Here is a 16,533-nt window from a genome sequence, read left to right on the forward strand (position 1 = left end):
AAAAAAAGAAAAGAAGACAGCTCTCAGAACGCAGACAGCACACACATTTGGGGGCTGTGGGGTGGAGGCGGGGCTTGGTGCCCACTCAAGCTGCTATGTGGACCCGGAACACCCCACGAGAGAATTTTCCCTGAGCTGGCTGGCCGCAGGGGTCAGGGGCTCTGACACAGCCAGGCATCGGGCCCAGGAAGGGTTGGTGTTTGTATAGAAATGTGAGTCGCTGGGTTAACTCCCCGGTCCAGGCTTTTCCATTTCGGTTACAGACATATTTCTGTTTGTGTGTCTGGAGCTAGAGCTGACCACACTGCTAGGTTTTCCCTTGTGTGACTTTGAGGAGAAAAAAAAACAACAAAACACACAAACCCTCATTTCAACAACATTGTTTAAAACTACGTAAAATAAAATGCAGGCATGTAGATGTATGGTGTCCGCTCCTTGACTTCCCTGTGGGGACAAGGTTTCGGCCTATGCCTTGTAGTACGTGCACTGTTGTCCTTTATGCCCCGAGGGCACACAGGGCTCAGGTGCCTATACGCTTCGTCACCCAGACTCGAACCACCTAAGGAAAGTCAGCGTAGGGGCCTTGAATTCTCTTCAGCTAGTGAAATAGCAAACAGTAAGAGGAAGCGCGTATCTTTGGCAAGGACAAAATATTGGCCTTATTTATTCATTCATTCAAAGAATCACTGTGCGCTTGCTCTGTGCGGGACGCTGGTCTAGGTGCTCGGTTACATCAGGGAACAGAAGAAAGATTGCCACCCCTGTGGGCCTGACGTTCGGGTAGGAGATGCAGACCAGAAACCACAAATATGAGTGAGTGATTAAATTAGGCGATAAGTGGAAAAAATAAGAACCGAGTAAGGGGGTGGGGGAGGGGAGAAGTTAATGGGTATCGGGTAGGGCTAGAGAACATGTCTCTGGGGCTAAACGTTTTTTAGGCGTATGCTAATGATGCCAATAATGATATTACTTGCCAACATGTACCGAGGCTGTCTCCAAGCTCTCACTGTGCTAAGCGTTTACCTGGATATCTCATTTAATCCACAAGGCCACCTGGTTCTTCAGCACTCTAAGGCAGAGTGCCGGACCTTGGTTCAGGGCCTGGGTCTTCTCCGGCATCATGCTTTGTCTTTACAATAGGACTTACTCCAAAAACACTGGTTTTCATTTCAATGTTACATGTAGCAGCTGTCCCCACGAACCCCCGTGCCCAAAGCGTACATTTGTGAAACTCCTCAGTAAACGGGCCCAGGGGGTCCTTTGTGGACGCAGGTGCCAGTGGGAGGACTTTCCAGGCCAGGAGATAGGAATGAAAAAGCAAAAGGGAGGGGCCTCGTGGTCCGCGTTGCCCTGATTTCACACTCTGCTCTGGGACAGTTGAGACCATTGGCTAAAGACACCAGCTGGTGGCTGATGCCTCTTGCTATTTATTGCTGTGTTAAATGCACAGGCTGATTGCTGGCAGCCTCTCTGTTTCTGTCACTTCCTTTCCGGGGTTGGTTAGGTCTCCGAAAGTCTTTGCAGCCAGGCTTTCCCCCTGCGGTGGGGCAGTGGGAGAATTGCACCCCACAGCAGCCCTCCACAGCCCCTGAGGCATTGCAGGAAAGATGGGGTTACCAAACACTTTTCTGACAAAGCATCGGCTTCACACCGGGATTGGGCACTTGGAGTTAGAGAAGAATCCAGCCATCACCCACCCTCGGGTGGTTAGCGGGAACTCACCCGTGCATTCTGTAGCCTTTGTGTGCTTGCTGTGTTCCTGGAGGTGCCGTAAAAGAACAGGAGGCAAAGTTGATAAGTCGATGGTAATTATAGCTGTGGCCATAATCGGGTCTTCGGAATGGATATAACATGGCTTTCAGATAGGGTGGAAGCCTTCAGTAGAATAATGATTGACGAAGAAAACAAGAAGTAAACTTTGAGACAGAGATCTTATCAGTGCAGTAAATCATAAGTCGAGTCAGAACTGTGGATGACACACACCAGTTCCTGGAACTTACTGATTTTTTTTTTTTCTTTTTGCGTGAACTTGTCACTTTCAATCCCACTTTCTGTTCTGTTCCTATGAGAATCATCTCCTTCCCCAGGTGCTCCCATCCATCCCACACCTCCCCACAAGCTCCATTCTCCACCACACCCTTTTTCATGGTGGTGCCACACGCCCACAATCTCACTTGGCTGGCTGCTGTCACCACGGCCTTGAACATGGTGACGGCTCCCTCTTCTCCCCAGAGAGGTCTCACTCAAGTCAGACGGCCCCAGTTACACTCACCTCTCCCTCCTTAACCGCCAGTGGACCCTGATATCGCCACCACTCCTTTGACACGTGGCCTGTATTTCCCCACAATCTTACTCGTCTCCTCCTATTTCAATATGCAGGGATGGGGAACTTGTTCCATATTACTTCACTTCCAGGCTCTGGCCACGCACGGAATACAATGCAGGACAGACTCCCAGTTACGACTGTCCCTTGAACAACACGAGGGCTCCGCACTGTCCGAAACCAGTGTCTAACTTCCGACTGTTCAAAAGCTTAACTGTGAATAGTCTACTGTTGACCAGAAGCCTTACCATTCGCATGAAACAGTCACTTAACACATGGTTTGTACGTTATGTCTATTATATGCTGTATTCTTACAATAAAGTAAGCTAGAGAAAAGAAAATATTAAGGAAACCGCAAGAAAGAGGGAATACGTGTATAGTACGATACCAGAAACGATCCATGTATAAGTGGACCTGTGTAGTCCAAGTGTTGTTCCAGAGTCAGCTGTAAGTTGCTGGAGGCCTGACCAGCATTTGGTCTCTGCCCCCCACCCCCGCCCCCACCCCCAAAGAGAAATCTTGAAGAATCTCTCCTTTCCTTCTGCTTCCCGGCACTGCACACGCTCTGTGGGCACCTGCAAGACATCCCAGAAAACGCTCATGAGCGCCCCCACCTCATTCCAGGCTTGTAAACAAGTTGGGATTTTGGTTTGGTTTTGCTTTGTTTTGTTTTTAGGCAAGAGGAAGAATCCGTTGTCAGGAGGAATTGTGGGGTGGCAGGGGTGGGGGGGCTGCCAAATAAAAATAAAAACAGACGACTTCAGCAGGTTGAGCTTTGTCTCTCTTTTGTCCCCTTCTCTGTCCTTTATCCCCATCCCCATCTTTCTCACTTTCTGTTTTGCTTTTCATACCAGCTGCTACAGATGGGAATTTAAAAACTGGGCTGGCTCTGCCAGAGCCAGGCAGAATGTGCATCCACGCGTGGGTTTTGCCACAAGGAACCGGTCCTTGTCTTTTGGTTCTTCTTAGCCACGACCGATGAGAACAAGCAGTCGACTGAGCCCATCCATCTTCTCGGTTCTTATTTTAATTTGTTCAAGAGGCTCCGAAGGGGTGGAGGAGGATGGTTTGGGTCTCACCCCTGCCAGGCTGTTGTTTGATGAAGTTTTGCTTCATTTGTTCGGGTGGCTTTTATGGGGTTTTTTGTTGTTGTTCATGGAAAGACTTTGAAAGTCATAATTCTGAATCCTTAAGGTCTTCTGCTGTTCCTGTTCAATATCGCAATGGGGATCCCCTCATTGAGAAAGGAAGAGAAGAAGCTTCCAGCCAGTTAGTTATGCAAGGTCTGAACATGGTTATGGAGGCCTGTGGACTCTTTGGGGAAAGTGGTGAGGACCACAAAAGGTTCCGGCTCAATGGAATGCTCCCCAGGGCAACCTGGGAGCAAGGTTTTAGGCCCTTCCAGGCGGGAAGCATTTCTCCATGTCCTCATTTCTTGGTCCTGCCCCCTTTTCAGCCATACCTCTGGCCTCCTCCCCTTCTCTGTGGTCATCGGGCCCAGGCTTCTCCACTACTGTTGGAAAAGCATGGAGAGTCTGTAATGTGCTGACACCCCTGAGCCATCGCCACTGGCATCAGCGTGCTGATGTCAGGAGCTAGAATCAGCCTTTAGGAACACCATGGGCCCTTGTGGAGGGCATTGGCCATGGCCCATCTCTTCAGAGCTGCTTAAAGGACCTTGTTATACAACTGTAGACAAGTTTTTTCTTTCTAAACTTGTATTAATTTATATGTGTACAAAGATTTATAAGCTACCTCACATACGTTATCTCGTTTGATTATCACCTGCCTCCGTTCAGGCCACCGCAACAAAGTCCCGTAGACTGAGCGGCTTATAAATCATAGGTATTTATTTACCATGTGTCTAGAGGCTCAAGTCCAAGATTAAGGTGCCAGCAGGGCGGGGTTCTGGTGAGAGTTTTCTTCTGGATTTGAGACCGTTGACTTCTCTCATCCTCACGTAGCCAGAGGAAAACAAGCCAGCTCTACGGCCTCTTCTTATAAGGGCGCTGACCCCACTCCTGAGCGCTCCAGCCTCATGACCCAATTACCCCCCAAACCTGCACCTCCTAGTGTCACCACATCACATAGGAGATGAGATATCCACACATGAATATGGGGGCCGGTGGGGGAGGGGGAACACAGACCTGCAGTTCCCAACATTACCCCAACTCCTTAAGGTAGATAAATCGTGTACATGTTCCTGTCTGTCCATGTTAGAGAAGGTTGAAGCTTGGGGAAGCCTAATGATTCATTCAAGGTCCCACAACAAGTGGCGGCAGGGACAGAACTGGAACCAATCCTCTGACTTCGCATTCAGGATTTTTCCTGTTCCTTCAGCTTTCAGTCAGTATTCATGTTCCTTCCCACCCATACCCCGAGGAGGAGTACACTTCCGGAACTTAGTCAGGCTGACGAAGGCATTGCTGATTAAATTGAATTTCTCCTGATCGCTACAAGAGAATCCTCGTGTTACCTTTCTGCAAAGCAGGAGATGCTGACATACCTCTCCCTGTTGTTTTTCACCAGACCCTTCTTACGACTCAGTCAGGAGAGGAGGATGGGGCAATAACATGAATTCTGGCCTCAACAAAAGTAAGTAAATGTCACGCTACTATTTGGAGGAAAACATTTTTTCTACAAACAGGGGGGTGGAGAACAGGACCATGAGATAGAGCAGGATGGGGTGAACATTTGTTGTCCTGCTTTGGGGGAGGACATCCAAATGAACTGCCGATTTAAGGCCTGCTGGTGATATCTGCTCCTTGCAAGACGGTATGGGATTTTCATTCAGACCCTTCTGTTTTGTTGCATTGCATTTGGTTTCAGAATTTTTGAAGCACGAAGCCTTCTCAGGACTGGGTTCTGTATGAATGCAAGGTCCCTGGATTTGGACCCAGTCACTTACGTCATAATGGCCCTTCGTGACTTTCCTCCTCTGAGTGTTGGAACTTAATCGTACCAACATCCCTGTCCTGGTGTCATGAGTGGCTGAGGTGGAGGGTAGTCTTAGGAGGAGATGGCAGGGCTCTGACACATCAATCTGTGCTCAAGTCTGACCCAAAAAATCTCCCATTAAGGGAGTAGGGATAAAAAATGACTATAAACTCCTAACCAGAAGGGGTCCACCTTGCTACCTGTAGGAAGCGAAGGGTCAAGCATATGAATCAGTGGTGAAGAGACTTCTTTCAGGAAGGGGTTAGGATGACCAACTGATGCCCAAGCAATAGCCAGGATTCCTTTCAATGCAATTGTCCTTTCAAACAATTCATTGTTTGTTTATTCTCGGCCCAAGACTTGGCACTCTCGGGTCCACAAAGATGAACCAGACCCAGGCCAATCTGTCAGGCTGGGAGAGGGGTTGCACACACACACAGTTCTTTCCATCTGGGTGATATCAGAGAAGGACTGTGGGCCTGGAACCACTTGAGTTGGCTCTCAAAAGAGGGGCAGGATTTGAACCTGCAGAGATGGGGAAGACAGACCCTCCTTGGAGAGATGGGGGCCAGGGAAAGATGGCAAGGTTGACGTGTCTGGGAGTCAGTGAGGACTCCAGGTTCCTGGAGTTTAGGATGCACAAAGGGAAGCGTTCTGGAAAGGTAAGGAAGGGGCACAAAGGGTAGTATGACGGTAGACCTTCATTCTTTAGTCGGTGAAGACTCACCAAGGCATCTCAGTGGTGGAGTGAAATGGTTTCGGAAGATTGAGCCAGCTAAATATCATATGATGGACCAGTGGGAATAAGGGGAGTAGTGAGGAAAGAGACAGAGTAAGCCAGAAGCTGTGCAAGAAGCAGCTCAGATGGAGAAGCTATGGCGGCAGTGGAAAGGCTGTATGTGAGAGGTTCCGTGAGGGGAGCTCACGAAACATGGAAGCACGACCCGCCGGTGACGCTCGCGCATACGCCACTGTCCCATTAAGGACCTCTAAGTTTTCTCTTTAAAAATGCAGTTCACAGTGGCAACACCATTAGACATGCTGTGCTGTATGTTTATTGTTGTTTACCATTGTCTCTCCGTTAAAATGGTAAGTTCTGGTAAGTTCTACCAGAACTGCCGGTTCATTGCTGAATCTCTAGCCCCAAGAATACTGCCAGCACCAGTAGATTCCAGATAAATATTTATAAACTAAAATGAATGAGTGAGTAAAGAGTGAGGGGATGAACAAATGAATGACAAAACACATTCATGTTCCTTGTGGAGGGCATTTAACAAGACGTTCCTCTTCCCTCACAGAGAGTGACCCCACTTACCGTATTTCTCTCCCTGCCGCAGGCCCCCCACTTGCAGGAGCACAAGCAATGAGTAAGAATACTGAACAAAGGCCCCAACCAGGTACCTGTCCGTGATCGGTAATCTCTCCTTTGCTCCTTATCCAACCATTGGTTCTGTGTGGTCAACTGAGGAGGGCTGAGACAATAGACAGTGTGTGTCTTCGGTTTTCTCTTTCCGAGAGGGTCTGTATTTGACTCCCTGTAATCGCTCTGTGAATTACAAGTAGCAGGCCCTAGAACAGGTAAACACTCATTGACTATGGGAGATAGAACAAATGTAAAGATTAAAAGATCCAACGCCTCATGTTGTAAAATAAAGAAACTGAGGCCCAGAGAGGTCAAGTAATTTGCCAAAAACCACCCAGCTGGTTTATGAGACAACTAGAGCTGTAGCCTCAGACTCCCAAGCTGCTGTGCAAACCTTTGAGATTTCACACAACTTGTCTTCTGAAATGACCCCATCCCGTAATGGGTCAGCTTAACAAATTAGGCAGGGGAACTTCTAAAACCAAGGACTTGGGAGACTCTTGGAATGAAATTAGGTCTATAACATCCTTCTATTACATTTGTCTTTTGATTACCTCACCTCTACTTGAATATTTATATAAGTAACGAGTTCACTGTTTCGGTAGGCTCCTTTCCACTATTTGAGCCAAAGTCGCCCTCCTTCTAACTGCCATCAAGCTTTCTAGTTTGCTCTCTGGAAAGCCTTCCCCCTGTTCTGTAGGAAGGGCCTTCCTATATCTGAAGATAGCTGTTGTGTCCACTCCCAAACCTCTGTGTCTTCTCTGTGTGACACAGCTGAGAGTAAGTTCTGAACAAGTCACTTGCTTCGGGACAGATAAATATTGTTTCCTATCTCTACCAAAGGCAGAGCAATAGAGAATTAACCTACATTTCATCAGGAAGGTTAAGAAAGAGCCTGCTGACTCTGAAATACAAACCAAACAGGATTTGACACAGTGGATTTAAAGAATTCTCAACAATAAAAAAATTAGACAGGGGCGCCTGGGTGGCTCAGTCGGTTAAGCGGCCGACTTCGGCTCAGGTCATGATCTCACGGTCCGTGAGTTCGAGCCCCGCGTCAGGCTCTGTGCTTACAGCTTAGAGCCTGGAGCCTGTTTCGGATTCTGTGTCTCCCTCTCTCTGACCCTCCCCCATTCATGCTCTGTCTCTCTCTGTCTCAAAAATAAATAAATGTTAAAAAAAAAAAAATTAGACATTACCTGCCAAAAATATTTTGGTTGTCATACTGTGTACCTACGACACATATATGTGGATGCAAGAGGGTAGACGAGGTAGCTTTGAAGACTCTTCAAGTTAATTCATGATTGTAAGCAGAAACCTAAAGATCATGTTGATTTTCTTAAAATTGCAATTACAATTTGCAAAAAGAGCAAAATTGTACCAAACATTTGACAGCTTGGCCAAGTTATGATCCAGCTATATACCATTTTCTCCCTTGAAAAAAAGGAAGACCAACCTCACATAACCAGAATCACAAAGGTTCTTTTTAGAATTAAATAATCATGTAAGTTTTACATACACTGAGATAGAAAGAATAATCATTTTATAGCTCAAATACAAACTCTGGCCAGTCTTGTCAAATCTGGTACTAGAAGGGAACGAAGGAGTCAAGTAGCACAACGCTTTCATTTTGCACATGAGAAAACCAATACCCGGAGACTGTCCAGTGAATCAGTTAGTCGGCAGCACAGCTGGGGCTAGAATCCGGGCTGCCTGATTTCCAGGCACGTGTTTTTAATGCTACATCACAAAAACAGACGTGTGTAGAGAGCTCTTAAAAGACTAAGAATCATTAGACCTTTCTTTAAACCCATTTAACGAGCCATCCTTTACCTTATTCATTAGGACTGAGTATTAGCCAGCTTCTTTCCATATGGTTTCATGATTCTGTTGCCAGTAATGACAAATGTTAGACACCAAATATGAAAAAAAAAAAAAAAAGATACTGCGGGTATCCTATGTTTCTGTAATTATGGGGATGAAAAGTATAACTATGCCCCAGACCTTTGAGGCCTGCATATAAAAGTAGTAAAGTTTTCTGAAATCAGTTTTTTCTATGATACTGAAATAAAAGTATAAACCCCGGGGGTATTCTTATTATTAATGCTGTTGTTTTTATATTTTTAATAACAGTGAAGCTAATTTCCTTTTTTGCTTCCTCAGATCCATATCAGATCCTGGGCCCGACCAGCAGTCGCCTAGCCAACCCCGGTGAGTTTACTTTGGCCTGGGAGGTTTTTCTTTCCAGAAAGTTCCATAGCTTTGTGAGGTCACACAGAGACCTCTGTCCTACGTTCAGACACCTGAGTAGGAAGTTACTTGCACTCCTTCCTTTGAAATGGTCAACATCTGCTTCTCGAGGGTACAAGTGAGAGGTTGGGTGTTGTTATTAGGTTGTTATTAGTTATGTCCGTTAGCTGAGGCTAGTTCGGAAAAACAAATATATTAGCATGCATATATGCATGGAGGTTGAGATTAGTAATAAATGGCACAGGTAGAAATTTTTGTAGGGAAAGAAGGCAGGGTGGGGAAGAAAGACGAGCAATTCCAGTGAGTTCTCAGTTATGGTCCTCCCAGAAGTCACAAGTAAATAGATGTTCCAAAGGCGTATTATTCTTGACTTCAGAAAGTGTCGCAGTTATCCAGCCTTATGAAAGAGGTGTGTCCCCGAAAAGTTGTAGATAAAATGACTCTGACAATGTATTTTAAGAGTTCGTTATTAAGAATAGCTCTCAAATGAGTTCCAAACCAAGATCACCAAGTATGTGAGCTAACTGGCAACTTTACAGTAATAAAGCCCGCACCTTCCCATCCCGGGGGACTCCTGTCACCAGTTTCTGCAGGCCCATTCTTTAGTGCCTGGCCCTTCCTGTTTTGGGATAGGAGGCAGGAGCCACCCAGCTCCCTCTCGCCTTAGTTTTCTCTCTGCCCCAGCTCTTCTCTGTAAGACTTGGACCTGGGAGCCAAGCACTAGGGCTCTGCTGAGGAACACTCCAGGTCCCTTCAGCCTGACGCCTGGGCCTCACCTTCTGCCTGTGACTCTGGCAGCGGTCTCCTGGCCCCGACTCCCTTTCACACTGACAGGAATACTTGGGGGGACTTCATCCAGTAGACAGAGGTGAGAAGAAGAGATTCAAAAATCTTGCCCCAGATTTTTTTGTGGCTTGCCCCAAATCATACAGCTAGTTCTAAGGAAGCCAGCACCTCATTACCCACAGGGAGTTTTCCCAGTGTGCCTTGGGGCACACTATCTTAAGGTCTAATCTTGCTTATGAAGGCAGCCTCAGTGACAAACAGAAAAGCAAGTCAACAATGAAAACAGGGGCTGCCAGAATCAGTAGATTCTGCATGTAAAAGGAAATTAAGAGTTTCTTATGAAGGGCGAGAGGATCCTTGCATTTAGGGACTTGAGCTTCTGGCTTTCCCAGGCTGAGATCCTCTGTTTTCTCCCGTCTGCCTCACTGCCTGCAGGAAGCGGGCAGATCCAGCTGTGGCAATTCCTCCTCGAGCTACTCTCCGACAGTGCCAACGCCAGCTGTATCACCTGGGAGGGGACCAACGGGGAATTCAAAATGACGGACCCCGATGAGGTGGCCAGGCGCTGGGGGGAGCGGAAAAGCAAGCCCAACATGAATTATGACAAGCTGAGCCGGGCCCTCAGATACTACTATGATAAAAACATTATGACCAAAGTGCATGGCAAAAGGTATGCCTACAAATTTGACTTCCACGGCATCGCCCAGGCTCTGCAGCCGCATCCGACCGAGTCGTCCATGTACAAGTACCCTTCTGATATCTCCTATATGCCTTCCTACCACGCCCATCAACAGAAGGTGAACTTTGTCCCTCCCCACCCGTCCTCCATGCCTGTCACTTCCTCCAGCTTCTTTGGAGCAGCGTCCCAATACTGGACCTCCCCCACGGGTGGCATTTACCCCAACCCCAATGTCCCCCGCCATCCTAACACCCACGTGCCCTCACACTTAGGCAGCTACTACTAGAAGCTTAATCATCGGTGGCCTTCTACCCGAAGCCCCCATTCCTCACACCTCCTGCGATACTTTGGACTCCAAAGGACATACGTGGCCTTGAAGAGAAAACAAAACTGGATGTTCTTTCTTGTTGGATAGAACCTTTGTTCTTTAAAAAGACAATCCTTTTTTTTTTTTTTTTTTTAAATGTTGGTAACTTTTGCTTCCTCTACCTTGAACACAAAGATGGATCGTTTTCTGGGCCAGTACACCAGTTTGGATTCTCAATCTCCTACCATCTTCTGAGTTGAATATTTAGATTACTGGAATGGTTGTATCATGGTTCTAGGAAAGAAACTGTACCTTCTCTTTGTATTTTTATGACCAAAGCAGTTTCTTATCAATACACGGGTCTCATCATGGACCTTGTAGGGTTCAGTATGATAAAGAATCATGGACTTAACCAGTTACGCTCTGGTTTGAGACTAAGTGAAACTAGAGGCAGGAAGCTTATAATCGTATTTTAGCAGGACCTAATTCAGTGGATGGCAACTGGAACATTGGTTGTGAAGGCCAGTGAAGTTTTCACCCAACTGGAATTTAAAAGAAAGAACATGTGTGTCGTATTTAAGAAGCCATGGGCATTGCAAAATTTCTCCCAGTGGTCGACATGCACTAGGCCGACCATCCTCTCTAGAAATACTCAAGATATGATCTAAGAAATGTTAATGCAAATGCAGACATTCCTGAAAGACAGAGAATTAAATAGTTTTTTTAAGTAATGACAGTGGGTCCCAGAACTTTGAAAAGTCTTAGGGATTTCTAGACACAAACAGATTCGCAAGCGCTGTGCGTTTGTCAGACCACCAGTCCAGGGTCAACCAATCAGAAGGCAACTTACTGTATAAATTATGCAGAGTTATTTTCCTATATCTCACAGTATTAAAAATAAATAATTAAAAAAGTAAAAAGAATAAATAAACGAGTTGACCTCGGTCACAAATACAATTTTACTATCAAATCGGTCGTTGTTATTTTTTTAAATGTAATTTGTACATCTTTTGTCAATCTGTACATTTGGGCTGTTTGTACGTTTTTATAGCTGGTTTGAAAAAAGCATAATGTGACTATTGCTAAAAAGCAACCAGGACGTTTAAGTCACTGACTTTACTAGGAAGAGAAGCACTGTGCCGTCTTTAACACGTGCGCACAAGCAGGTTAAAGCAATCCATTTAAATCTTTAATGCTTTGGCGATGTGTGTAAATAGCCATAATGCAATAATCACAACTTCGAAAACAACAAACAAACTTTCCCTTGTGGATACAAGGGATGTTCCTGCCTTATATATGCAATATATTTTTTAGATATTAAAATATATATAATTTTGCAAGTAATCATTGACTTTTTTAAGACTATATTAAGTGTTAAGCTGACAACTGTCAATGAAGACTATGTTGTAAAATAATTTGACTAAATAAATTGTGCCTTCTCTCAGAACTAAGGACACTGGTTTCTTATTTACCCCTCATTAGGTCAAAGGGTTTGCCCAGGGTAACTTTTCTGTGGACCTCTTGCACCCGAAAGACTTTTTCACGTGTGCAGCGGGAAGCACAAAATCGATGTGGTTTTTTTATTGTTGTTTGTATTAGGGTTCTTCAGAGGCACAGGGATGATACGATATACGGTATTTGTGGAGATTTACTATGAGGACCTGGCTCACAAAATTATGAAGGCCAACGGGTCCGATGACCTGCTGTGCAAGCTGGAGACGCAGGGAAGCCAGCCATGTGCTCTAATCTGAGTCTGAAGGCCTAAGAACCAGGGAAGGCGATGGTATAAATCCCAGTCCACGGGCAGGGAAAATGTCCCACCTCAGGCAGGCACGCAGGCAGGACACAAAGGAGTGAATTCCTCCTTCCTGTGCCTTTTGCTCTATTCACACCCTCAATGGATGGGATGAAGTCCTCCAGCATTGGGCAAGGCCATCTACTTCACTGAGTCCACGGATAGAAAGCCCAATCTCAGCCAGAAACACTTGCACATAGAAACTCAGAAATAATGTTTAACCTGGGCACCCAGTGGCCCCAGTCAAGTCGATAGCTAAATTAACCTTCACATTATTGATGACATTTGCGGAAAATTTTTTAAATGTCATTTAAATCTTTCTCCAGCCTAAAAGGGATTTAGAAGATGAAAGCCATGGCCACGGATGATCTGTGTCCAAGAACCAGAACGAAGCTAACTTCAGTCTGTTGCCTCTACTGAGCGCCTCAAACCCAAGTGGCCATCCTCCTGATAGTCTAACAAATAAGATGGCCCAGCTTCCTCCGGTCCCATGACAGGGTCTTATGACCCAAGCATATTGTTAGGGTCTTTTTTCTTTTCAAGGAAAAAACTTGCTTCAAACTGCTTCAGTGTTAGGCAGCTAGTTTTCATTTCTTCTATTTTAGAACGAAAACAAATGAGGCCTGGAAAATCCTTGATGGTATGGGAAAGGAGACTCATCGGTATCTATGTAATCTTCCCTGGCTAACACTGAGTACCTTCTAGACAACGTGTCTACCTAAATGAAAGGAGATGTGTCCCAGAACATTGGTCTCCAAGTTTTCTTTCCAATTTTTTTTAATTGCACTCTACCAGTACAAAAAAAAAAATGTTAAGCAAATATTCTCAATATATGAACATTGATTTATGAATCGTACATACCGTCACATTATTATTATTTATATTACAAAACAAAGACAAAACAGGATTTTTTTCAAGAGCAATATAAAAATAAATTAAAACTGAAATTCTAATGTTTTCTTCCTATTTTCTTTGTATTGCATATCTCTTGCTGTCAACACTCAACAAGAAAGGTAGTCGTTAGAGGAACGAGTATGTATGTATGGGTTTTCTAGTGACTTCTAAGAAAGGAGAAAATAAAAACTTGGTGTTAGTGATCCAAGCATAAAAAGAGAAATGATAAAGGCCAGGTATGTGTAAGAATACTCGAACTTGGGGCTTCTGGGTGGCTCAGTCGATTAAGCATCCAACTTTGGCTCAGGTCATGATCTCATGGTTTGAGAGTTCGAGCCCTGAGTCGGGCTCTGTGCTGACAGCATGGAGCCTGGAGCCTGCTTCAGATTCTGTGTCTCCCTCACTCTCTGCCCCTCCCCGCTCATGCTCTGTCTCCCTCTCTCTCTCTCTCTCCTCTCTCTCAAAAATAAATAATAAAAGTTAAGAAAAAAAAAAAGAGCAGTTTAGCTGGATTCTTTTGCAAATCTCCACCTCAGCCAAGCAATTTTCCATCAGTTTTGCAAAGTAATCATTAGGGAAAATAGAGGCAAGTATTTCTTGCTGCTCTGGGGAAAACGGGATGCTTAGACCATCAGGAGTTCACCTTTTTAAGAGATTTTCTTTATGTGCCCTATTCAAGCACTGGCCTATGTCCATCACCTCTACAGTCTCAGAACTTTGGCCAAACCTTGCCTCTTGAATTTGCTCCCCACAATGTTCCCACATTTAGGGAGTTGGTGCCTCCCTGACGGGACCAGGGCACCGTTTTCTCCTCACAATCATCTGTGTGGTGTGAAGGCTGGCATTCAGTCCCCTGTAATGCCTAGATTTAGGGTTTGCTAGCTTTCTCAAGAGCATCCAGCTGACCTGACCAGTGGCAAAGGACATACTGTCTCTTTGCCATCCTGGCTGCTCGCTCAGTATTTTCCCCACTCAACTATCTATAACTATGTCATGAAGTTCGTTCAGTCTAATAAACAGTGCAAGCCAGGCATACAGAAGCGTGGTAAACCCGTGAGTGGTTCTAATGGAAATTATTCTTTCCCAAGGTTTGGCATGCCAATCAACACTCTTTTGAACAGGAGGTCATTTTTTTCCTACTGTCGAAACGTATTGTTGACTCCCACACAAAGGAAGATATAAATTCGACATCTGTTGTTTTGCTACATTTTTAGTGGTCGATGACCACTAAAGATTTAATAACACCTAAGATGACCATTTTTAAAATTTCACCAGTAATATCTGCATGCAGTTGACTGTGTTTATTTAGTCCGTGGGTAATGCTAAAATGTGGGCCCTCAGATAGGGTATAGGTTAGACCAAAAGAGATCCGGAGGTTCCAGAACACCAGGGTGGAAAGGAAGATCTGTGTATCCTAAGCCAAGGTGCTGCCAAGCCAAGGCAATGTTTGGGGAGGGAATAGAAAGCGAAGAAAAATAAAATAAAATGCAGTGTTTTCTGTAGGTGGTCTGTGGACTTGGTGTCACGGTCCACTTCCTCAAATACCTATCGAGTCAACAACCATCATGCAAATATATTACCTTAAAACCTATCGAGAAGGTACCATTTGGGGCAGCAACCCTTTGGCATGGTTCTTCTGCTATCCAGCCCTGATCCCACACCTAGCTGGGGATCTGCCTCCTGGAGGTTCCTCTACATCAGCTGTGATGCTGGGCTTGTGTCCAGCATGCCCTCGGGAGGAGGCAGTGAAACGGTGCTTCGTGTCAATGGGGGAGAGAAGGGAGGTAATAAATAACTAGAATGAGGGGGACCAGGGGACTGGGCTCTGGTGAGTAAACAGAGGCTTCAACTCTTATCCAGGACGAGCTTTGTGTCTTGCAAAAAACACACTGGATACCTCATCATATAGAAAGCTACTGAAATTGACACTGTACTCCTTCAGCCGGGAGTCCAGCTGAAGGATTATGAAAGGTCAGCTGACGTCAGGACTACAAATCCCAGGCTCCCCTGGGGGTTGACGGACACTTCTGAGAGGAAGTGGTTTAGCCAGTCAAACCTCTAGGGCTTCAGCCAATTGCAAAAGGATATGGAGGGAAGCTTTTGAAAGGAATGTCGGCTCACTGCTCACGTGCCTGGGGTCTGTCTCCCTCTCTCACTCTCACTTGGCCTCCTGTCTAATTGTTTCAGTCTGTCTGAGCTGGTAAATTCCTAAGCACATAGTCAATTTACACTTTGCTTAAAAGCTCTAAGGGAAAACAGAAAAAGTTTCCAGTGAGACCACTCACTTACCTACAATTGCTAAACTAACCTTTTGGATTTTAACTGAGTTAGTTACCTCATGTGTTTTCTTAGTGGGAGGAGAGAGGCAATTTAGGTAGATAAATGAGCAAGGATGTAATGCCAGAGGTCCTGGGTTCAAATTCTGACCTTTCCAAGGCGACGCAGCTGCACCTCTGAACCGAGGAGCTGAGTAATGTCTCCGTGATGAGTTCCTGTGAGGTACGAGATGACACATGTGGAAAACCCTTTATTAAATACTGTACAGGAAGTATATCTAAAATCACTGCTATCTGCTAGTATGTGCTAGGCTCTTCCGAGAACTTCTATTAAATCCTCAGTAACCGGTGAGCACTTTGTTCGAGGAGTTGAGTGCAGGGTAGATTTTGTTTTGCGGTCAAGAAGGCATTTTCCACATGAATGAAAAGTGGGAGTAAACTGGATTTTCCAGAGAGCCATTGTGTCTTCCCCATCCCCAGCCCTCGCCCGTGCCCGACTTGGGAGTCTGCCCTTCGCTGGCTCTGCCTATACCTGAAGTCTGTAGAGCATGCTGCCAGCTGCAGGAAGCTGCAAATAAAATGAGACTGTTATGAAAGAATGCTAAAAATGCCCTTTGTCAGAAGGGTTGGGTTTTTAAATCGGCTAAGAGGTAGAGGCTGGGAGCTAGGATTTTATGCCTAGTAAGCTTGGCTCCAGATTGTTTGCAGACCATACGCTAAGAGAATACATACAGGATAAGGAGGGGCGCCCGGGCAGCTCAGTCGGTTGAGCATCTGGCTCTTGATTTGGGCTCAGCTCATGATCCCAGGGTCATGGGATTGAGCCCTCAGTTGGGCTCTGCACTGAGCATGTAGCCTGCTTGGGATTCTCTCTCTCTCTCTCTCTCTCTCTCTCTCTCATTCCCTCTCCCTCTGCCCCTCTC

At 45.6% G+C, this 16,533-nt stretch overlaps 1 protein-coding gene across 5 annotated transcripts in view; it reads left to right on the forward strand.

Moving 5' to 3' along the window:
- Positions 1 to 12,096, forward strand: part of FLI1 (Fli-1 proto-oncogene, ETS transcription factor) — a 131,073-nt gene extending 118,977 nt beyond the window's left edge. For all 5 annotated transcript variants that reach the window (XM_040483512.1, XM_040483513.1, XM_040483516.1 and 2 more), the window contains 4 exons: positions 4,853 to 4,918; positions 6,598 to 6,657; positions 8,787 to 8,834; positions 10,095 to 12,096. In XM_040483512.1, the coding sequence (XP_040339446.1) occupies positions 4,853 to 4,918; positions 6,598 to 6,657; positions 8,787 to 8,834; positions 10,095 to 10,624 (704 nt within the window). In that variant the 3' untranslated portion in view covers positions 10,625 to 12,096. The remainder of the gene's footprint in view (positions 1 to 4,852; positions 4,919 to 6,597; positions 6,658 to 8,786; positions 8,835 to 10,094) is intronic.
- The last annotated feature ends 4,437 nt before the right edge of the window (positions 12,097 to 16,533 follow it).

Source organism: Herpailurus yagouaroundi, unplaced genomic scaffold, assembly GCF_014898765.1.
Source record: "Herpailurus yagouaroundi ecotype Mexico unplaced genomic scaffold, PumYag 161, whole genome shotgun sequence".
Lineage (NCBI taxonomy): Eukaryota > Metazoa > Chordata > Mammalia > Carnivora > Felidae > Herpailurus > Herpailurus yagouaroundi.